At 41.5% G+C, this 24,480-nt stretch overlaps 1 protein-coding gene across 3 annotated transcripts; it reads left to right on the plus strand.

Moving 5' to 3' along the window:
- JAM2 (junctional adhesion molecule 2) lies at positions 1-24,230 on the plus strand. 3 transcript variants are annotated; one of them, XM_033146870.1, is made up of 10 exons: positions 1-162; positions 9,327-9,392; positions 14,350-14,460; positions 15,983-16,135; positions 16,876-17,081; positions 18,237-18,339; positions 19,095-19,202; positions 21,377-21,392; positions 22,679-22,706; positions 24,044-24,230. In XM_033146870.1, the coding sequence occupies exons 1-10, from the start codon at positions 108-110 to the stop codon at positions 24,074-24,076; spliced, it is 879 nt and encodes a 292-aa protein (XP_033002761.1). In that variant the 5' UTR covers positions 1-107; the 3' UTR covers positions 24,077-24,230. The 3 variants fall into 3 exon arrangements, with proteins under 3 accessions (XP_033002761.1, XP_033002760.1, XP_033002762.1); XM_033146869.1 differs by having other exon boundaries at positions 2-162; positions 22,676-22,706; XM_033146871.1 differs by lacking the exon at positions 14,350-14,460 and having other exon boundaries at positions 2-162; positions 22,676-22,706.
- The last annotated feature ends 250 nt before the right edge of the window (positions 24,231-24,480 follow it).

The raw sequence follows: 24,480 nt of genomic DNA on the forward strand, positions 1-24,480 counted from the left end.
CGACCCCCCGCCCCGTCCAGCTGCGTCGCCAGGCTCCCTTTCCCCGCCCCGGCCCCTTCCCTCGTGGGGGCGAAAGGAAAAGAGGCGAGCCAGCTGTTGCTGCGAAGATGGCGAGCCACCGCGTCTTCTGGCTGCTCTTCTGGCACTTGGGCTTCCTGGGCTGTAAGTCGCTTCTCTGTCTTCGCCTCTCTTTTCCCCGTAGAGCAGCGGCTCTCCCTCTTTCTCTCCTGGGTGGAGAGGGCGCTCAGCTCTCCGGAAAACCCCCCAAGCCCTTCCTCGCCTCCGCGCAGCCAAGTTCGCCGCCGCCGCCGCCTTCTCGCGAGGAGCATCTGGTTGTTTTTTTCCAGGGAGCGACGCCTCTCTTTTCGCTTACAAAGGTCCACCTTAGGGAAGAGGAACCTCGCCTCTCCCGGTTTTTCTGGGCTGTCTTTTCTTTCTCTCTGACTCTTCCCACTAGGCTGTACTGCCGCGAAGCAGAGGACGGGGCTCGCCCTCCCCCGCCCCGGCCGCCGCTCGATTTGATTTGATTAGCGAGGCCGGCTGGAAACGCGCTGGCGGCCCAGGAGGCAGGCGCACGCGTCGGGGAAGCCGAGGCTTATAGCGGAGCGGCGCCTGCTGGGGGTCTGTTAACCAGGCAGGGCAGCAGGAGGGCACCGGGGTCAACTGGTGTCAATTCCCTATGCGCGCTTTAATTGAGAAAGCTGCAATCTTAGGATGCTCATTAACCCAAGGCGTCAGACCCACCGCGTTTAAGGTGCATGGGCGTGTCACTTGACACTTGCCTTGCTTCTTAGCTTGCATGAGAATTGGTTGGAAGGAGATTGCTGTGCACACCGACTGTGGGATCTGGGTAAAGATAAATATTATGAAGAAGGAGTTTGGGGTATTTGAGAGATGGGGACCAGTGGCTCTCATGCTTTTGTCCTCCAGCTCCCATGAGCCACAGCCAACATCACCAATGGTCAGGACTATTGGGAGTTGTAGAATTGCAAAGGCCTCAGTTTCCCCAGCCCTATTCTAAAGTGTGTGTTAAAAGTGGCTAAAAGCCTTGTTTTGCAGTTTTGAGACATAGAAATCTGGCTTTATTTTTCTACTTTGTTTAGGAGAGGGGAAATCCTGTACATTTTTACTTGCGAGTTGGCTCACCTGAGCTCAGTGGGACTTAAGTTCTGAGGCAACATGCCTAGGATCTGGCTATAAGACTTATTCCAGGCTTCCTCAACCTTTGCCCTCCAGATGTTTTTGGCCTACAACTCCCATGATCCCTAGCTAGCAGGACCCAGTGGTCAGGGATGATGGGAATTGTAGTCTCAAAACATCTGGAGGGCCGAGGCTAAGGAAGCCTGTCTTATTCCTATGGAAGATTGCAGCTGTGACACACAATCCTTAAGACTGGATTTGCTCCCCTGATTACTGTGGACTCACAGCGTTTCCAGTGCTGGGTTGTAAATCCATACTCACACAAATTGAAGCCCAGATGTGAACAACTGGAGTGGGGGAAGCTGTGAAAAGCACTGTCGGGGGAACTAACTCCACTGTAGTCTAAGACTGTAAAGTAAGCACACCTGAAGTTCCACTGAGTTCAGTGGTGCTTACTCCCAAGTATAGGATTCTGCAGCAATGCACCATGAACCTAAACTTCTCACTTGGGACTAAACCTAAAGTTTAATGGAACCTGCTCTCTGATAAATGTGCCTTAGGTGGTTGACTTGGAAGTAAAATATGTATATCGAACATATTGGTTGTATGTTGTGTGAAGAAATACAAGAGAGACTCGTTGGCTTGGCAACTATATTATTTATTACTTGACCTAAAGGAATTGTTGGGGGGGAAATGCAAAGGGAAAGGTGCAAAAAGTGAGATTTTGATGTGCCTGAAACTGAAACTTTTAAGAGACTTAAAATTTTATACCGCAATTCACAAGATTATTCAAAATGATTTGTGCGCTAAAGCATTTTCTTTTGTATTTCAGAAAGATAATCAGGCATTGTTGTGATAACTTAATCTTGCAATTCAAAATAAATTCGGCAGTTTCAGATTTTGTGCTTTTCATCTTTTCTAGAAGAAACCTGTTTTTGAAAATTGAAGTTAGCCGTTTGGGGGAGAGTTGCATGTAGTTAGTCTTGCCTAGGGTTCAAAATAACCTGGCACCGGCCACTGCCTTTAAAGCACATTCAAAGCACATTATTTCCCTCACAGAATTATGGACACTGTAATTTACTCCTCACAGAGCAATTCCCAGCAACCATTAACAAACAACAGTGCTCCAAAGGACTGGTCTTCAACTCGTGGGTCACAGCCTGGTCCAAGGTGGGTTGCAACAGGAGCACTACCACCCTGCAAATGTATGGTAAAAGATTAAGAAATGGCTCCCCAAATGCATGTTTGGGTTAAAAGTCGGCCCTAGGTCTGAAAATATTGAAGATATGCTTTAAAAGTATAACAACATCTTCAAACATCCACATCAAACTGGTTAAGGAATCGAAACATTCATTCCTTTTTAGGAGGGTTATGAAACATATGGGGGGGGGGTTGTTTTTATTTTCTCTTGATAAATATAACTTCAATGAAGATAAGAGGGGGGAAGTGGAGAAAAATGCCCCACCCAATAACTGTTGAACACAGATAGGTGAAGCCAAACCACACAGCTGTGAAAACAATGTGTATTAATATGTCGGATATCTGACTAGTAAGTTTGTTAAGCTTTAATTCCCGGCAGATTTGGTACTTTGTACTTGTACACTGTCTGAGGGATGCAGGTGGCGCTGAGGGACGCTGGTGGCGCTGTTGTCTAAACAACAGAGCCTAGGGCTTGCCAATCAGAAGGTCAGTGGTTCGAATCCCCGTGATGGGGTGAGCTCCCATTGTTCGGTCCCAGCTCCTGCCAACCTAGCAGTTCGAAAGCACATCAAAGTGCAAGTAGATAAATAGGTACTGCTCCAGCAGGAAGGTAAACGGCGTTTCCATGCACTGCTCTGGTTCACCAGAAGTGGCTTAGTCATGCTAGCCACATGACCCAGAAGCTATCTGCGGACAAACGCCGGCTCCCTCTGCCTATATAGTGAGATGAGCGCCGCAACCCCAGAGTCGTCTGCGACAGGGCCTAATGGTCAGGGGTCCCTTTACCTTTACTTGTACACTGTAGTGATTTCAAATTGATGTGATTATTGGAAGATTTGATATGTTTCTGTTTTGATGGCTTAATATAATTTTAGAAATGGTTCCCCCTCTGCATTTTCCCTGTCCCAAGATCCTTCCATAAATCAGGATTACACCTATTAATGAGAGATATCTTCCTCATAGCATTTTTCACACAAGGTGCAAATTACTTTGATATTGTGTTGGGAAGTGATTTAAATCTCAATTAAGCTTTGTACAGAAAATAATTGTTCCAGAGCCATCCAAAGTTTATAAGCTCAAATTGTACTGTTATGAATCTATGGGTGCAAGACACCTTGAATTCTGGATTAAATTGGTGTTAGAATTTAATTAAGGTTGGGCTGTTGGAACAGGGAAGTCACAAGACCTGTGTGTGTTTAAGTTGTGTGTTGGCTGCTATTAATTCTCTGGAATTAGCATATGTGAAGAGTTAATTAACCTAGGCAAAGTACAGAAGTTGTGTATCAGCCACCCTCTTTAATCCAAGGCAATCAACACAAAGCTAGTTACAAGTAGGTAGCCGTGTTGGTCTGCCATAGTCAAAACAAAATAAAAAATAAAAAAATTCCTTCCAGTAGCACCTTAGAGACTAACTAAGTTTGTTCTTGGTATGAGCATGCACATGAAAGCTCATACCAAGAACAAACTTAGTTGGTCTCTAAGGTGCTACTGGAAGGATTTTTTTTTTTAACACAAAGCTAGTTTTGTTTGAGGCAATAACCTGGGGGGTAATGATCCATTAGCACAACAAAGCATCAAAGAGCTAGGTGTAAGAATGCAGATAAGTGGGCCTCTCTCTGTCTTTCTGACTGGCCTTAGGCAAGCTGCAGGGATGCTGATGCTGCTTTTGGAAGAAGCTGGCACCACTTGGGATGTGATGCACGAAACCCCCTCCACAGTAGGCACAGGTTTTATATGTGTGTAAATAAACCATTTATCATAAAGACACCACAGTGGAATGCATCCATTGTAAAACTTGAGAGTCCTAGAGCTGTATCCAGCTAAGTTCTACTCAGAGCTGTTGTTGGCATCTCTCTTTCTCGGGGGGACAATGGAGTGTGCCTCCAAAGGTGAAGTCAAACCACTGGAGAATCACAGAAATTAATGGACTAGCTACTACTATTTTTAAGAATGCTACCAACTTGATGGACACTTTCAAATTCTGCCAGGCTAGTAGTTGCCAGGGTCTTGGATGCATTGCATTGACAAGCCGTTAACTCTCAATCTCCAGTTTTTCAACTGTAAAAAAAGATATTATGATGGTAATGATAATAATGGTTGTCAAATAATGCACACTTAAAAGTGCTACATAAATATGGTAAACCAGGATAAGTCTTGCTACATTTGACAGTACTGTAGAGTACAATTCTCTTCTGCTTTGTTGAGAAGCTTCATGGGCTCTCTTAAGTACATACTAATCCTGAATCTGAACAAAGAAAAGTTCTCAGCATTTTTTGTATTGCCCAGTTTTGTTGCAAACCTGAAGTAATGCAATCTGCTGCAGCTTCCTGAGTCTAAAGCCCTGCAGGGGGAAAAAGCCATGAAGGTTGGTGTTCTTCTTCTTTGTAAGATCCTGGGTCAGCGTGCTAATATTCATGAATGGTTTTTCTACTTTACTGCCTTTGTAAGTGTTTGGAGCAGAGAGCTGCATAGCAACAGAGGCTTCCTTAGAGATTCACCTTCAGCGGCAGGCTCTTCCTTTTGTATAAAAGAACGGAAGTGAAAAATGCAACAGTTGATGCCACTTAAAAGTAGCACTGTTAACCCAACAAATGAGGTACAGAGCAAAATGCAGTGCTGCTGTGCGTTTTCCTGTTTGCCTTGCCATTGTTCTGTGTCATCTGTATCCTATCTGCCCTGTGTGCGTTCGCTTTTTGTATAAACAGTTGTTTTTAAAAAGACCTAAATAAGGGCAAGAGGCTTGAGTTGAAAGTTTGCAACTGTTAGCTTACTACAAAAGGTGCCAGTTGATCTTTATCATACAAACATTGCTTTCTGTTTTTAAATTTATTTATTTATTTTAAAAAAGGTAGATTACATGACGTTGTTTTTGCATTATTATGTAAAACTTTAAGGGTTTAATTCTAGATTCCAACAACAGTTCAGGGCTCTGCAATGCCTGCGGAAGGCAAGCTGTAGCTCCACACTGGATCACATGCTTTGCAAGCACATAGTCCAATGCTCAGTCCCCCATATGTCTCCTTCAAGGACAGCTAATGTGGCTTCCTCAAATGTTGGCAGCAGGGCCAATGGTCAGGGTTGATGGGAGTTGTGCTCCAACAATGCTTGGCAGGCCACATGTTCCCAATCCCTGATGTAGTGGGTGACATTTTGGTTGCTTAGTTATTATGATTTTTATTATTACATTTCTATACCGCCCTTTATCCAAAGATCACAGGGTGGTTTACAATATAAAAACGCAAAAATCACATATAATAAACACAACAACAACAACAACATCCAAGGTATAAAGGCCCTAGATTATTTAATTAGCCAAAGGCCTGGAAAAAGAGGTCTGTTTTTGCCTGGCACCTAAAGATATGTAACAGAGTCAGCTTGGCTGCAGTCTGTTTTGGAATTGATAAATTACTGACTACTTGTTGTAGCGTGGGGATAATGATTTCAGCAAGTGATTCCAGCTCTCTGACATAGCAGGCAGGAGACAGCTTCTTTATGTAACACTCTTTATTCAGGCGAACAAGACTGGGGAACTGAGGAGAGGGAAGCTACATTTATAGGGATCTGGCTAGAAAGGATACATTTTCGAGAGAACAATCTCAAGCAGTCACAAAGCTGCCTTTTGGTGGGAACCAATAAGACTGAGGATCCAAATGCAGCAACTTGAATGAACCAATAGTAGCTGTTCCTTCTGGAACAGGAAGGCAGTTACTTTCCCCTAATGTGAATACAGACAATAGTAATACAGATATGACAACCCTTGAATCAATACACAACACTACCAGTGCACCAACAATATCTGAAGGGCCCCATATTGGCTAGCCTTGCTCGAGTCTAGTTAAAGCATCTTCCATGGCGTAGCTGTAGAAGAGACGTCTGGTGGGTTGCTGCCTCTGAAGAAGCTGTTCTGGGTTTGATGTTTCCAATGGTATGAGCAGTATAACGTGTACAGAGTCCAGTGTACTGTGTATTGAAGCCAGAGAGCCTCTGTGCTGTGGCCCAGATGGCTTCCATAATCTAGTCAAGGGGTTTCATCAAATACTGCTGTTCCACTAGCACAGGAGACTACACTAATGGGACTTTTCTCTCCTTTTCTTCAGTTTCCCATGCACCGTCAAAATCTGCTCCAGGGAATTGGAGAACTCCATGCCCCAGAGCAGATTATGAGGTTGTGCAGAGAAGAGAGAAGAAAGGGAAACCCGATTGTACAAGTAGCATTCTGCACGCACATGTGCACACACACAAAGTACCTGGGAGGTGTAGCAATTTGGCAGTGTGTAGGATGGCTATAGTCAAATGAGGAAGTAGTTCTTATATCCGTAGCTGTTGTACAGGTGAGGAAATTCTGGCCACTGTATCTTTCCCCAGCACATCATGCACCAACACAAAATTCTTTCCTCTACACAATTATCGTACGCATGATACATGTGTTGTACAAAGGTGCAACAGGGTTTGCAATCCTAGTGGATCTTGCATTCCTGTAAAAAAAAAAATTAAAGACATGATGCATTTTAGTTTTGCAGCCATTTGGACAACATTTGCATTTTTAGGCTTCATAAATTGGCAACATTTCCAATAACTTTGTTGCTATGTCAATAAACTCTGTGCAGCTCTTACAATAGCAGTGTAAGTCGATTATTTGTGAGACACTAAGCTTTTTAAAAGATGCCTGGCCCCCATTTTCCTATTCATTGCCAAGAAACAGAAGAGGCAGCAAAAATCTCAAGCCTGGTTCAAAATTAAGTTTGGGCATTTTTATCCTGTTGATACTTACCAAAAGAATCTGAAAAATATTTATTCAATTTATAAATCAAAAGCATTGTGGGAAGAAAAAGGATAGTTGTGCAGAATCTTCAGAGTTTTTCTGTTACTGAATTGTGTCCTTAATTCATAGGTATATGTAGTACTATTGTGCTCAAGGAACTCAGTGTAACTCACACTGAAAACAAGTTGTTAATGAGGTTGGATGGGTCTTGAAATTTCAGTTTCTCATTCCACCCCCCACCCCCCCCCACCCCGGTTCCGTCTTAAATTCATTTCACCACATTCCTATATCAGTTTGTGGTGGTGGTTTTTTTTTAAAAAAAAAATTCTCTTGAAAATATGTATTTTAGTGCAGATTTCTCTTAATATACACTTTGCATGCAATTTTGCCTTATAGGGTGTCTTTTTCTTTGGCATTTTCACCAATGTAATGCATTTTGTGTATGTTTTCCCCTGATATGCACATTTTTAATACACCTTTTTGGGGGGGAGTTTGGTTAACTGCATTGCAAAATATGCAGGACTGTGAATTACAAAGGATAGCTGTGCTTCAGTTTACTTGCTCTTTTGGGAAGTGAGAATTGGGTAGATCCAGATTAAAATCCAAACCAAGCGGAATTTCTTCCCCATCCTAGTGGTTGATAGTGTGTGCTGGTAAAGGTCCAAGCCTGCAAGAACAGTGCACATACATCTCAGGTCCAGGATGCTTTTAAAATACATATATTAAAAAATGCTTTACCTTCCGTGTGATTTTGTGTGTGCATGTATTGCACTCAGAAAGGTGGTTCATGTGAGGTCTGCCCTACTGGATTTGCAAAAAATATATTTAAAAAATTGTTTTAGCTTTGAAAAGTTCTAGTCAAAATTTCCCCACCCCACCTTTGTCTGAGCTTTCTTGTTATTTAATTCTCAGTGATGTGTATAAGGACTCTTCCAGTTACGTTTTTTTTATAAATGTCTCTGCTCAGAATTCTGGAACACACCCATAGTTCCTAAAAATGTTTCCAAAGTAACTGAAGACAAAGGTGAAAGTTTGCATGCATCTGTTTTTTCTCCAGAAAATGGCAAACAGGAAACCATTTCAATGGGAGGTGGGGGTGGGGAAGAGTACTTACTAGCAACCAGCAAGAATAGTAGTAGAAAAAATGCTGATTTTTGAATATATGTATATTTATTTCCTTCTAATTTAACTGCCTATATTATTTAATAGCGGTAGCAAGACTAATGGAAAAATTGCATAGTGGAAACACACATTTTACTTAATGCACAAATACATGCACACATTTCCTAGATAATTTATTTATGTTAGATCAAAGTAGAAAAATAGTGGGGAAGGGGTAGCCAGAAAAAATGCTTCAGAACTTTAGATGAAAACGTGTAGTCATCTTTAGAAGCAGTAACCTTTAGATGAATTGCTGGTATTCAAAAAGCCTTATGCATGCAGCCCAGACTGGTTTCAGTGGGAACGAAGTGCAACAAACTTGGCCTGGATCCAACAGAGCTGTTAGCACACTCAGATGCAGAGTGTCATTAGAGGGAGGGCTTATATTAATATTCCATGTGGAATCACCACATTTGGCATGGTTTGAGCTGTAAATGGGAGCGAATCATAATATGGGATCTGAAATGCAGCACCCTAAATTGAAAGGTTCTCAAGACTTTCACCATCCCTATTGGATAATCCTCAGTCTTCCCCCGAAAAGACCAGAGAATATCATTTCCAGTTGCACAACTTGGCCGCGCAACTTAGAATCATTGTTGAGCTGTAGTCATAACATGAAAATTATAACCTTCCCCTCCCTCTGCCTTCTTTAGCTGGTTGAAGTATCGATGTTGAGAATTGTGGGAAAGGATGCTGTGTAGTGCAACAGTAAAAAAAAACTGCTTATCCCTGGTGTTGCTGTAACCTGAGTGATCCTTTTAAGGGCAATTTACGTTTCATCTGATGGTTAAATACTATAATCCAGAACTGTACCTAGAGTTAAAATACAGTGGACATTTGGCACTGATGCAGGTGTATGGAAATAAGAATCACACTTGTAGATTAAAAGAAGAATAGGACTCTGAAATACATTTGCACATGCATGGTTAAAAAAACTTAACTGTAGGCAACATGATTTAAGCAAACAGCCCAACTGTATGACTGCAGAGGACATTTATTTGATTAAAAAAAACAACAACAGTGAATGGACATTGCAATGTAAAGGATTTCTTTTCCCTTTCAGATTATAAAGCATATGGAATTGTCGTAGAGACAGACACGAAAGATGTTACAGCAAACGAATTTGAGGGTACAGTATGTGTATGACTGTGTACGTCTTATATCAATGGATAAGTGAAGGTCCGGAAATGAATTTTTAAAAGGCTATTTGATAAAAGTGCAGTGGAGTGATACAGTGGCAACAAAATGAAGTTTCTGGATTGTATTTTTTAAAAAAGTAATCCCATTTGTCCCCCTCAACTGAGTGCCCCAAATCTATTTTATTCCCAAGCCTCCGGAGCAGATTTTGTGTGCATGTGCAGTGGGGCGGGTTCAGAGAGAGAAAAGCAGGAATAACTTTGGTTGCATAAGCAGAAGTCCTTGCATGAACAGGGTGACTTTGTTACATACAAACCTGTGGGTGCTTCCAGACAGGTGTTTGGTGTGAAACTGATGTTTCACGTTTTTGCAATGTCTATACAATATAATTGGCATCAAAATGCCAGCCTGTACTATTTCCTGGGGCAAATCCAAATATATATATATTTAAAACAACAACAACATACAGTTGAGATTTCAGAACAACCCTTTTTTTTGCAGCCCATCTGATCCAGCAGGACTTAACAGTTTTTAAAGTTCCATTGATTTTAATGGGTGAAATTGCAATAAATGCTTAACCCCATCAGTTGAAACCATTAAGATTTGATAGTGCTCGACATGGGTCACATTGTAACCACTTTGGGTAAGTTTCAACAGACAAGTCCATATCATTGTTCTTTGGGAGCGTCCCACAAATTACAGAAAAGATTTCTAGGATTATAATATTAAGAATCCAACCAATTTCTGGGGAGGGGGGCAGCCATTGGGAAGGCCTTAGCTTTTTCTATGTCCCACCACACTGCCCACTACTGAATTTATTTTGCTGGAATATTCAGATTCAGTTTGGCTTTTCTTTTTTGGAGTGTGTTGTTTTTTCGTCCTTCTAGGCAACATGTACCGTGGACTCATGGTGACTGCTTGCTTGCTTCCAATGCCCTGGAGCCCAGGGAAAAGGGACTCTTAGAACTCTGTAATGGAGGCATGTTACTCCCCCCTGCGTTAGGGGAGAAACCTTTTAGAAACACCCTCTTTTATGTTCTGAATTTCAAGTGATCTAATTTTCTAATCATACCACTTTTTTTAAAAAAATTCTATCACTATACACCTCTTCTTGATTTTAACCCACTCTGCCTAACGTCACTTAAAAATTGTTATACAATACTGGTAAATGGATTATTTGCATTTCTGTGAGAGAAAGTGAGGCGCAAATGCGTTTTACAGGGCCAAATTGGGGGGAAATTCATTAATTATTGGGCATTAATTATAAGGACCTATGCTTAGTACCTACGGTTTCTGAAACTTTTGAAATACAAACAAAAGAACTGGCTCAAGCTGTGAACCTAGGGGGTAGGAAATATGAAGGATTGGCTCCAGGCCTCTGTACACATACTATTAATATTCTCTACCCGTGCACAGCCACAGAGAATGTTCATTAGGGTCACAATTCATGCAGCGTAAAGGTAAAACTGTACAGACTTGGCTGTTGCCCTTCGTGAATGGAATGTGCCCCCAGGAACGCTTCCAGAATTATCTGTAACATGAACAGCAGGGATGGGGGAACGTTTTCAACTTGGGGGCCACATTTCCTGCTGGGCAGCCTTCCAGGGGCCAGATGCCAGTGATGGGCAGGGCCAGAGGCAAAAGTAAACAGAGTGATAAATGTGAATTCTGTATTTGCACAGTAGGCTAGCTTCTTCACACACTCTCACACCCCTCTCTGTCCTCCATTTGTACAAGCAAGAGGCACAACCAGAATTAAAGAACTTACTCTAGCCCAGCAAAAACAGTCAAGGAAGGTGTGAAGCAGGGCTGACAAGGGCTGTGGCCTGGGGTGTGAGGGTGTAGCTAGAGAGGGTGTGTGAGTTGAGGAGAATCCCATGGACCAGATACAGAGTGTGGGGCGTCATATTTGGCTGCAGGTCTGAGGTCCCCCACCTATCATAGACAGACTTCATTGCAGATGTGCATGGATTCATTGACAAGAGAGGTCAATATGAAAAGCTAGGCGATGACTCTAAAATCATGTACGTGACATGTGGCATGGAGACAAAAGCAACAAGGTGCCTTTAATATAATGAGAAGAAGCTATAAAGGGAACGTGGACTTGCAATGCATGGAACTCTGTACACAACCCTGTAGAGCTTTGGGTTATTGTCAGAATCATGTGCTTTGAGTCTGTTTTAACAATTAATCTGTGAACAAATGTTTTCTCGCTCTCTCTTTCTGTATTTTTCTTTTCATTTCCCACCCATGTGTGTTTTGTTTTGTTTGAGTATCTTTATTGGCTGTTCTGCTGTGGACTGCCAAGAAAGGTCACTTGGCATCGTTTAGGCTGTTATCCCCTTCCACAGCATTTCCCCTTGCCAGAACAAAATGGGAACTAGTACAGTGTGCCAACTTTGTTCAGCTGTAACAAATATAGACGACCCGATGTGAAATAAAGAACATGGGTCCTCTATGGAAGAGTCAGTAATTGTGTTAGTCCTATCATTTTCTGAGTTAGTGGCTTTGCATTTGCTGTGATTGATTTGAAAAATATTAAATCCACACTTAACGTTTGTTGCATGATTTCTACACACGGGTCTGATGAGTTTTTCTTTCATTCTGCTGCTTTCCCTGGGAAAACCCACTGTTTACTGCTGAATCAGAACAAACATCAATCCACGGAAAACCCTATTGATGTTTGTTCTGATTCAGCAGTAAACTGCAGGTTTTCCTGGGGAAAGTGTTGGAGCAAAAGAAAAACTTCCCAGACTTATTCCTAGAAATCACATTACAAACAAAAGTGAAGATGAATCTTTAGACATTGTACTTCCTCTTGACAGTTTCTTTCTTATGTCTTTTCTGGATCTATTTGTTACTGTTTCCCCCCCAGAAATATTTCCATCTGTCCTTATCCACATTCCATTTTATCTTTATTGCCAATTCTCTCATCCACACCCTGCTCAGATTTGCATTTTTGTTTTTCTTCTTGAGTGACCACCCATGTCAGCTATTCATTTGTGTGTGTGTGTGTCCCTGTCATCTACAGTTTTGTGCTTTTATCTTTCTCCCAATACAAATATAAAAGTTTAGGAACCCTTTCCCCCCCTGGAGAAATGCCAGGGAGAAACCATCTTTGAAAAGGCTGCATGAACAAGAACAAAATATCTTCCCCACTGTGCAGATTTGAGGAAAGATTTGTAATTCTGAAATCCCATATCCCTCTCCTCGCTTTTTAATCCTATAATATTAGAAATAGGAGAATCAGCCAAAGAAAATACTTGTAAGAATAGAACACAGTGGTCTTGTAACTTTCTTTCTCAAAAGCATAATAAAACATTAAGAAAAGACTACTTGATGCAGACATTTCAGGAAAGACACCACCTATTCCGCTCAATCACAACTTCGGAAACAAGCGCATTTCCACTGCTTTGCTGTGGAAGTCTGTCATATGAATGTTGTTTATGATTTCCTGGAGCAGGAGAAGATCCCATTATTAGAACTTCTTTTAACATGCTTTTGAAATGCAACAAATGTTCTTTTGAGTGGTGTCATATGGGGCTTACATGCACATTGCATGAGCAATATGGGGTTACATCTAATTGATTGAGAAAGTTTCCAAAATGGCCACAATAGTGCGTGTGTGAATAAAGTGTCCTGCTACAATTTGCAGGCATTAATAATATAACATAATAGCTGGCCAATTTCACCACCTAACCTTGTAGCAGCTTTTATGCTCAGAATGTGTAATTGCAGAGTCATTAAGTACTGTATGTCTTTCATTCTTATTCTTTGAACATTTGCAACATGGAAAGTTGTAGGTGTGAATGAAGAAATGAGACTTTACATTGAGTTAGACTTTAATTATGGGGAGCCAGGCCAGGCCACTGCTGGTACCTGCCACTGTACACACACATCATGTGTGCATAAACAGGGAGTAAAAACTATTGGGTACAAGATCATCTCCCACTATTACCTTTGCAGGTTGAGACATTGTGGGTTTCCCCCCACACTAATAGACCACAGTCAGAAAGCCAAGAACCTTGGCTTTACATCATAGTTTGTTTGGAGTCAAGCAAACTATAATTCTTGGTTCTGACATAATCCTAAATCAGAGATTGTGGTTTGTTGCTCCTGCTTGTGATAGGAGAGGGAGCAAAGTGGGAGCCTGTCTGCATGTTCACAGTACACGTTAACCATGGTTTACCATCATGTGTGAACACAGCTAATCAGGGCTGACCCAAGACATTTTGGTTCCTGAGGTGAAGCACAAAATAGCGCCCCTTCCCTGCCTGGGAAAAAGGCGGGAGTGAAGCTGTACATTAGGAACAAGGGGTGAATAAAAATCTACATGTGATCCTTTTCTTGAAGCCCAGATCTGCTGCTGGTGTTGATTCTGCTGCCTGAGCTGATTGCCTCACCTTGCCTCATGGATGGGCCAGCCCTGCTGCCAATGAATTCCTTCAAATTCCTTGCTTCTTGAGTATCAATTGGCCTTTAGAGATGAATAATCAACATGGTCTTAGTGAGAAAGATGAAGACTGTAAAATGCTTGATGATTCACAACTTGTTTAGTGCTCTTGATGTTTAGCTTTTCTGATGTTTAGCAACTGCATGGCTTCTTTGGATTTATTTTTGTACTGCTGTAAACTTAGGGGCACTTCTCATCCCCCATGGTGTGTTTTTATATGGACTTCTTTGTGTAAAATTCCCATGCCACCTGCAGAATCTGAAAGGCTTGGGGCCAGATATCTTAAGGGTTATGCGCCAAAATCCTGAATGGGTGCACACTTTGGGCATGATGAGAAGCTTGTGCATTCTGTACCCCAGTGTACACAAACACAAAATGTATATGGACCGTTAATCTGGAGAGTCATTCTACAAAAGTTAGTTCTGAAAGTGTGCCAGTTGTTTGTAGTGTATGCCAACTCAGAGCACAAACAATGACGTATTTTTCCCCTTTGCAGAGGCATTTCTAAGCTGTAAACACAATGAAGGGAAGGAGACTACAAGAGTAGAATGGAAAAAAATCACCAAAACTGGTGTTATATTCGTCTACTTTAAAGGTTCCTTTGTTGGTAAGAAAATGCTTACATATATATTTGTGTGTGTTTACTGTGCTGTTGAGGGTTTGTTTCCTCCATGTGAAATGTTCCCATGTTCAGGATTGCATGGAGAAACCACAGGATGTACACTGTACATGGATTTATTTTTTACTGTTCTATCCAATTCTGCTCCCAAGAAGGTCAGGATGATGTACATTGTTCTTTCCATTTTATCTTCACTCAACCCTGTGAGTTAAGTTAAGCTAGGAGTTACCAGCTGGCCCAAGGTCACCCAGCAAGCTTCAAATCTGAGAGGGCATTTGAACCCGAGTCTCATGGATTGAGCTTGTAGCGCTAGCAGCCATTTCCATGATTGTGACATCACAATCAACTGCAGAAATAGCTGCTGCCTACTTTGCTGAACAAGTGGGTTCCTTTTAGTCATAGGCACATTTCTGAAGACTTAATAGATAAATCAAATAAAATTGATTTGACTGTCTGACGTAAGATTTATTTAATTGAATGACATTCCCTGTATGTGTGTGTTTGTGTGTGGAGTAACTAGTTAACAGAACATACATATTGCATTCTGCTGTTGTAGAGTTCTTGTGTGTCACTGAAAATCTCCCATCCTTTGTCCCAAGGGTTGATCAAACACTTGAAAGGCAAAGTCGCACATATGTGGCTTTCCTCCATTTTCCATTCATGTTCCTGACTGTCCTGGCTAACCCTTTTTCAAACAGCTAACATCCACACTCAAGCATCCCACTCCATCTGTATCTTGGCTTACTCTGTCTTGTAGTGCTGTCTGCTGTTGTAACGGTTTTGAGGGAGAAAGGAGAAAAGCATGCATCTCATGTGTGAACCTGCCTTTAAGTCACAAATTAGGTCTTGCACAAAATGGCTCCTCTGCTTTCAGTGGTGCCATTTTGAGTATGCTCTAAACATCTGTATGGGGGAGATAATGGGGTGGGAAATCAGGAGATGAGGAATTAAAGGGGGGATACTGCCAGCAGTCACAGCCCTGTGGCAGCAACCACAAAACATATCCTGACAACCACCAGCTGCTATTTTGCTCTGACAATTCCCCCCCAGAAAAGGAGTAATATGATTAGGATATACCGTATAACAGAGGTTGCCAACTCAGTGCCTGGGAATCATGGCACCCACAAAGGCCTTCATTTGGATTAATATTGGCATTGATAATAAACAGGGTACTTGTGCCTGTAACAGCTGTATAACTGATAGTGGCTGATAGTTCTCATTTGAAAACATTCTGCTGCAACGTATGAAAGCTTACAATATATCGAAATTGCATGTGAAATATGTGTTTGAGACACCAAATCCCTTAGTAAACTAGCTCATTTGAAATGTAGTCTTGGAAGGGTCTTCGGGAGAAAATAAATATTGTAGGGAATGGCAGGTAGAAAGCCAAACCGGCATTGTATTCTGGAAAACCAGTCTCTCCCCCCCCCCTAATTGTTCTATACATTTATAAAGCAAACTTGAGGAAGTTCCTTTCTAGCCATCACTCTCTGTCTTGATTGTTTTGCAGGTGATTTTAAAAATCGAGGAGAAACAGTGCAATCAAGCATCCGCATTAAAAATGTGACTAGAAAGGATTCTGGGAAATACCGTTGTGAAATTAGTGCATCCACAGAACATGGACAACAAATAGGGGAAGTTATAGTCTCTCTCTTAGTGTTGGGTAAGAATCTAAACAAAGCTATTTTGAGGTAACTCTATTCAGTAGTACAGCTACATTTCTTCTTACATTTTGTTTGCCACCGGATTACAGAAGGGGTACAATAAAGTACCCAGTCTTTTTTGTGTGTGTGTGTGTGTTGTCTTTAAAATAAACCCTCTTTAAAAATAATGTTTCATTTTATATCATTATTTTACTGTTATCTGAAATGTACACATCCATTTGGCCTGGGATATTTTTCGTTAAATTAATGGTATGAACCGGACTTTAAAGCCAACCATTTTGTAAAGAGAAAAGTAGCTTGGAACTAATTTTAGACATTCTGAAATAGATTATTTAAAATGTATGAATGGTGTTGTATCCAGAGTGGACTCACTGAAAATACATGACTAGGTACATTGATTTCAGTGGGTCTACTCTGAGTAGTATTATTTAGTTTGATACAACTGATTATAATTTATCTCTAGTTGTGGAATAGAAAGTCTGGACATAATGCACCTCAGATCAGTATTTCGTTTACAACTAATGATTATATTACATTTGCTGATTCATTGTTGAAAAATCTTGAACACTGGCTTACATCAAACTTCTATTGGACAATGCCAGAGGCGAGGAACAGTACGCATACAATGTGATACATAAAGCACTCAGTCTGGCTGCCTTTATTAGAGCAACTTGTGAGCAAACAGGCAGGTTTAGCCATTCAGATATTTTACTTTGAAACAGATCATGTCATTTCCTAGTCCCACCAGCTCCTCCTGCTTGTGAAGTGCCCAGCTCAGCTATGACGGGGACAGTAGTGGAACTACGCTGTAAAGAAAACAATGGTGTTCCTGCGTCGAAGTACAGATGGTATAGGAATGGTGTTCTTCTGCCAGAAAGCCCAGCATTGCGGAGCATTAAAAAAGAGAGACTTCCTTACACCATGAATGCTACAACTGGAACTCTGGTTAGTGAACCCCTGCACAATACCACTTATCATTGGACTTTACTTAGCCAAGAAAAGGCTAAGTAGTACTGAGGAAATTCAACATAGTATCAGGACCCTACTGTGTTGTTTTGGGGTTTTTAGCCTCACAGTTGCAGAGATATAGTAAAAAGGACCTCTTTCAGTCCCCTTGCATCCTAAAGGTTGTATATCTTTTGATATACAGTATAGCTCAGCACCAGTATGATGTGTTGCTGATTCACCCATAGGATGATAAAATAGATTGACGAGTATGAGAAAATGTTAGGAAAATGGGATATATTTTACAAAGCAGAGATATGTACTTATCTCACCAAATGTCTACTGCAGTAACTGAATTGGCTCATCCACACTTCAGTTTGTCTGGCGATTTCTAAGTATGAATCTAAGAGGTTTCCTCAGGAAAACCTGCTATTTACTGCTGAATTGGAACAAATGTCAACCTGCAGAAAACCCAACTGATGTTTGTTCCATGAGCACCTCTTATTTCTGCTACACCCCGATTTTCAGAACTGTTTCATTTCTCCCCCCCCCCCCCCCAAAAAAGGTTGAAAGCAGTTTGGCCAAAAATACTGATGTGCTGGCACTCCTTTGGCCACCTTCTCCCATCCTTTAGATCAGTTGTCACTGTCAGACTGGACAATCATTTTGCAATCTGGAAAACTGTGACATACAGTCATATCTTGGTTTTTGAACAGCTTAGTTCTCGAACGTTTTGGCTCCTGCACATCGCAAACCTGGAAGTGACTGTTCCGGTTTGCAAACTATTTTTGGGAGCCAAATGTCTGACGGGGCTTCCGCGGCTTCCGATTGGCTGCAGGAGCTTCCTGCAGCCAATCAGATGCCACACTTGGGTTTCAGAACGTTTTGGAAGTCAAACGGACTTCCGGAACGGATTCCGTTCGACTTCCAAGGTACAACTGTATTCTAAATCCACTTCATTGATGATGTTGGTGATAATAATAGTAATAGTAATAATAATAATAATAATAATAATAATGCTGCAATGGCATAATGTACTAGAAATGTTGTCTCAGTTTTGACTGCTCATTCCCATTTTTTAAAAAGCTGGAATATTCTACTTCTCTCTCTCTCTCTCTCTCTCTCTCTCTCTCTCTCTCTCTCTCTCTCTACCAGCTATTCAATTCTGTTTCAAAGAATGACACTGGAGAGTACTACTGTGAAGCTGACAATAAAGTTGGACGGCCTCAGAAATGTTCTGTGAAGCGAATGCAAGTTGGTAAATGTCAAATTCCAATGTGACCAACCAACCTTGAGATGAGAATGTCTTAATTACAGGACAGAGTTAGGAAACTAAAAAGTGTTAGCTCACCTTCCAGCTTCAAACTCGGTTATGTGGCACATCTTTAAAGGGCCAGTTTGGATGATTAATAAAAAAGAGAAAATATTTTAAGCAAAAAATACATTTTACAGGACACTGCCACAATTTAAAGTAAGTTTTCTTAAAAATATATACTGGGGGGGGGGGGAACCTAAGAGGACGGCCTGCACCTAAATCGTTTCCTTAAATAGGCTAGGAGTGGGCAGGTCACAGCCCCTAAACCCTTGCCTCTGATTGGCTTGGCAAGAGTTGTCCATCCTTACCTGGCAGCCTAATGCGGTTGGAAGTGGGCATCACTAGGTGAACTTCACCTCCCCCAGCTGCGCCACAAGAAGGTGGCCTCCCCAGATCCAAGTGGTCAGTGTAACACCATTTTTAGAAGGAAGGATCCAGGGTAGTGAGGATTGCAACTTGAAATGCCTTTAGATGCACCTTTGCAGATGGAAACACAGGGAGCATATATTTTCACTAACTTCTGTTACTGGACCAGCTGTGTAGAGTGATTATCCGGCCATAGTTATTGTAGTTTAACAAACAGACGCTCTTGCCAGGGCTATACCATGCCCTATTTGAGAGTGTATATATATCGTGAATATTGTCTTCTATACTCAACCTCCAATTTGAAATTTTATTTGTTTTGCTTTCCATTCTAGATGACCTTAATGTAGGTGGCATCATTGCTGCGGTGGTCATTGTGGCTTTGATAATGGCTTCCTGTGGTCTCGGGGTATATTATGCACAAAAGAAGGGCTACTTTTCAAGTAAGTGAAACTACATCCTTCCCTGATTGATCAGTAAGTCCCCGTGCTTAAATATTTGTGAACTGTGTGCGGTTGCGGGCCGGTAGAAGCAAAGGTGGTTTTGGAGCAGAGCTAGCACACATCCCAGATGGAAGGGGGTGATAGGAAAATAAAAGGAAAGACAACTTTAGTCTTGGAAATAACAGCAGAACCAGCTGCCAGAAAGCAGTACTTTTGGTCTGCATTGAAAGCTAATGTTTTTTCCATGTGGGTGGATAATGAACAGTTCCTGTAAATAAAAGATGCTGCCCTTGTAATAACAGAGTCGGAATCAGCGTTGCGTGTTCTGTTTTCAACCTAGTTTTTATTAGAGGGTGGGTAGAGAACTTATGATATACAATATTCTGAGTCTTTATTGGAAGGCTCTAATTTTTTTTAATCTTTAAGCTGGTGGCAAAATGTCTAAATATTGCAATTTCCCTCAGAAAATCTAGAATTGCTTTCTGACACCCCCCCTTTAAACAATGTTGGGTATTTTATATTTGTAACTGGTCAATTTGTGGCGAGGTTCAGCTAAGTTTTATCCAGAGTAGGCCTATCGAAATTAATGCTCTTAACTTAGTCATGTTGATTAATTTCAGTGACTGTACTCTGAGTAAAACTTAGCTGACTACCTAGAGCCAGCCCACCCATGAGGCAGGGTGAAGTAGCTGCCTCAGGTGGCAGAATCACAAAAGGCAGTATCCCACCTGCCCCACCACTTCTGGTACTTGGTGTTGCCGCTTGTCCACCCTGCCCCTGGGGTGGAGAAGATGAGTGTCAAGGCACTGTGGAATGCTTTCCCTCTTGATAAGTGTTGGCAAGGGTGGTGTTCCGCCACCAATGGAAATCGGAGGGGGGAGGGCACAGTGACAGGGGGACAAGGGGGCCACATTCCCATTTTGCCTCAGATGGCAAAATGGGACAGGCTGCCCCTGTGACTACCATTCAATAACAAACAGTCATGGGTTGGAGTACACTAAATCTTAATCTACAATAGACTGCAGAATTTTACCTCGATGGATTTTTCACAAGGTGTTAGATTTAGGTACCCTTTAAGGCCAAGATACCTGCAGCCAGTTCAGGCATCAGTGCAACAGGCTGGGAACCTGTTCTCATGGTCTTCTTTCATGCCAGTTGGCATATAACTGTATGGAAGATCCACATGGGAAATGAGAACAATGCAGCTCCCAAGCAAAGAGATTTCTACCTGGCAATATTCACATGGAAAAGAAATTGTTGTTTTCACAATGGTTGCTGTTCTCTGTATCTGATGTTACTGGCGCAGTGTGGGACTGAAGCATGGGACTCCCAGCTGCTGCTGAAGTTGCATATGAGGTGGGCTTAATGCAACCGAGTCAAGTTTAGTACATTTCCACAGCCATTGTAAAAAAACCATCAGCACACAGAAAAGACAGCAGTTTCTTGTGGGTTCATTTGCAATATGCAACGAAATATATTTCAGTTGTCTAAAAGGCAGTCAGTACATGTAGACAGTATTTCAGTAAAAGCTCAAACACCATGGTTTCTGCCCGTTATACCACGTTGCTGATTTTTGGATGCAAGTTTTGATATGACATTTCTGCAGAATTTGATTAGCCAGCTCCCTCTGCTGGGTAACAATGAGAGTGCATCTCCCTGTCCCCAAAAGATTTTTCTCTCACTTTAGAACAGGGGTCAGCAAACTTTTTCACACATGCAGCAATCTAGTGAGCTGCAGGAGGGAGTGACTGAACATCTAGTCACAAGCCTACATCAGATCAAGCAGTGAAGTAAACTACAGATCACATAATATAATTAGCTTCAAATTATTTAACCACATCTTTCTCACAGAGTAAGGAGAACTACATAAAAGGTGGGTGAATGTATGGAAATGCATGCTTTAAATTGTATTAAATTGTATGCTTTAAATTGTAATAAATCTTTTAGCCATATAACTTTTATTAACACTTAGCTGGGTGATCTGATTGGGAATATCTGGAAAACGTGATGTTTGTCTGAAAGTAAATCTCTGCAAGATCAGAAGGAAATATGTGATCATATTTTTATGGCAGTTGTCCCAGATAGAATGTTGTAAAGTGTGCAGTTAGGCAGCGTGAAGTATGGAGAATGACACTTGCTTATCTTTCTTTTCCTGTTTTTTTTTAATCCCCCAGAAGCACATTCTTCAGCGTAAGTATATTTATTTACCTTTCTGTTTGCCACTTTTGAACAGCTGAAACATTAACTAGAGTTGCAGCTATTGATCCAAGGAAACTACTATTGTGTGCAATCCCTTGCATCGGTTATATCGGGTCGGATCAAAACTTCTCCTTCCATCCACAGGTGATTTTTGATCCTGGATGGAAGGATCCAGCTGACAGTAGAGGGCGAGGAGGCAACTTTTGCCAATCCCCCTCCAGTACCATCTCCCTCACTGTTTTGCTTGTATGTCTGCCTGTTACAACTCCCTGAAGCATTTCCTCAGAAAGCACAAGGGGATGTAGGGGGGGGGGGAAATTCCCTTTCCCCCTTTTGCTAGCCGGAGCAAAATCTGGATCCAAGCCATTTCATTTCCTAGCCTATAATATCTAAAGCTGGGGTCAGTTGGCTAATATTTTAATAGAGGCTACTAATTTTAAGAAGCAATAAGGAGGCCTTGAACACTTTTCCTTATTAGGGATTCCACCATAGAATCATAGAATTGTAGAGTTGAAAAGGACCCCAAGGTTCATCTAGTCCAACCCCCTTCTCTGAACTGACTCACTGAAACCAGTGGATCAGATTTAAATGAGTGCATTCTCAGTAGAACCAAACTAAACACCGTACACATTCAGTACTTCCCTCACTGAAAATGTACAAGGCAATTTCTTTCAAAGTTCATATGTATATATGCTGATGTTTTCTTTGTTAACAAGAATACAATGCAACAGCTACTTTTGCTATAGGGCTGGTAAAGCAATATTGTCTATACTGTATTTTGAAACCCATGTAACAGATGTATCTGGATAAAATTACTTACCGGTATGTTTAAATGAAAAATAGTATAGGGTTTAATTCAATTATAATGCGATTTATAATGTGATATTGTCGGTTTTTTTTCTGTAACAGTTAGACAAAAATTAATTTAATGTTAAACCCTAAATTTAGAAATAATACAATTGACTTCTTACATGCAGGCAAATTTCCCGTGATGGGGAGCCTGTGGCCCTCCAGTTCTTGTTGAACTCTATACTCTCATCATCCCTGAACCATTGGCCATGCAGGCTGGGGATACTGGGAGTTGGAGTCCAACAGCATCTGCAGAGCCACAGGTTCCCTTATCCTTGCTCTAAGCACTGAATCAAACTTAAAAAACAAACAAACTAACAAGCAAATTCAGTAGAAACATGAATGTATGGAAAACAAAGCTCTATACAAGGTGCATGAAATGCCCAGATATAACAGTATACTTTCTCCCACTTTTGTTTTGCTAGCAGGAAGAACAAAGCTGCAAATAGTGAAAAGGTGAGCATTCTGTATCCATGCGGTAGTGGCACTGGCAGGATTCATTCACCCATTATGTCTGCTTCGGGAAGGGTGGAGATAATGTACTTTCCCTGTGTTTCTCATGCCACAACTCTAAAGTACAGAATGGCTTAGAGCACAGCTATCCACCCAGACAAAATGGTCAACTGGACTGCAGCAATTCAGATGCAGGGAGCAAGGAGGGAATTAACTTTGAACATTCTTCCATATAAAAGTGTCCCATAAAAAGGTGGCTAGCATATTAGGGAAGAAAACTATGCATGGCTATTATTTACAGAAAGTTGTTTTGAATTATGTCCCATATAATGTCCCATCTGACCTAGTAGAGAATAGCAAGAGATGCATCAGATTATTTCTGTTGGCATATTACTCAGCTGTTCGCTCCTCTATACATTATAGTTATGGAAAGGAGCATTTGCCAGAAAGAGGCTATTTCCAGCAGTCTTGTTACATACAGTACTGAATACATACCAACTCTCAGGAAGGTGCGTCTCCATCTAGTGGCAAGTTCATGAATTTCTATAGCCTTACCCAGATTACATATTAAATACTGTTGTTTCCCCCCACTCCTGACTTGTATGATCAGTGTTGACACACAAAGCAGTTATAGATGGCAGCCATACTAATGTTTTTCACACTGCATGACACCGTGAGAGCTGGCTAGATAGGATGGTTTTCACCAAACTCCCTTCCACATATAAGATCACGGGGTGGGGGTGGGGTGGGGGGACGACTTCAGTGGGAATCAGGCTGTATACATGGAGGAAGCTTTGTTGTTATTTTTTTACCATCATAATGACAGCACAGAACCACTGAAATGGCAACAAGCTTAGGATACAGTCCACATTGAGGTTTATTCAGCTGATCTCATGCTCAGGTGGGGATGCATGGATTAAAGAGTGCTTGCTTCACATATGTGAGCTAGCTTGTAGGAGGGGGTAAAGTTCTTTTCACAGCGATATGGATGACACAGAAAACTGCTAAACCAGAGGTGGATAACTTGTGGTCCTGCAGATATTGCTGGACTTCAGCTCCCATCAGCCATGCAGATGGACATTGTAGTCCAACATTTGGAGGGCCGCAGGCTTAGCTACCCCTTATGTAATGCACAGGACCTTCCAGATGTCTTTGGACTTCAATTCCCATCAGCATCAGTCAACACTGCCCATAGTTAGGGATAGTTGGAGTCTGCACCATGTTTGCTACTCCTGCTGTAATGCTATATGGGGTGCTTTCATGATTATTGGTGGTGAATGGATACAAAATCTTCTACAACTATCTGAATGATCTCAACAGTTCTTCTTTCTGTTCCTTAGGATTTCAAACACACCAAGTCCTTTGTTATTTAAAAGAAACCCACCCTCCGAGGAACACCAAATGAGCATTTTCTGGAGCAGAATATCAAAGGGATGCTCGGACTCTATTATATAAATATTAAGAGTGGTACATGCAAAAAATAAACCAACGGCAAAGCCAAGGCACTATTGCTAAAAGCTGAAGACACGCGATTGTTAGAAGTTGTTTTAACGTAGTTTGATAGTGCTTTTCTAACCTGGTGGTTGTAGATTACGCAATTGTAAGGGGTTTCTTACTGTGTAATGTCCCCAAAAGGATAGGAGAGCAGGTGATGAAGTGCACAATTCTAGTTGCCACATCACAAAAAAGTATACCATGCAACTAGAAAAGGTGCAACCAAAAAGATCAAAGGACTGGAACAACTCCTCTATGAGGAAAGGTGACAGGTTTATAAAAT

Source organism: Lacerta agilis, chromosome 4 (genome assembly GCF_009819535.1).
Source record: "Lacerta agilis isolate rLacAgi1 chromosome 4, rLacAgi1.pri, whole genome shotgun sequence".
In the NCBI taxonomy this organism is placed as follows: domain Eukaryota; kingdom Metazoa; phylum Chordata; class Lepidosauria; order Squamata; family Lacertidae; genus Lacerta; species Lacerta agilis.

Excerpts from the sequence above, each read along its gene's own strand:
- JAM2 (XM_033146869.1), top strand. The coding sequence starts at position 108 with ATGGCGAGCCACCGCGTCTTCTGGCTGCTCTTCTGGCACTTGGGCTTC. Across the intron at positions 163-9,326 it reads GCACTTGGGCTTCCTGGGCT|ATTATAAAGCATATGGAATT; the intron begins GTAAGTCGCTTC and ends TTTCCCTTTCAG. Across the intron at positions 17,082-18,236 it reads ATGCTACAACTGGAACTCTG|CTATTCAATTCTGTTTCAAA; the intron begins GTTAGTGAACCC and ends TCTCTCTACCAG.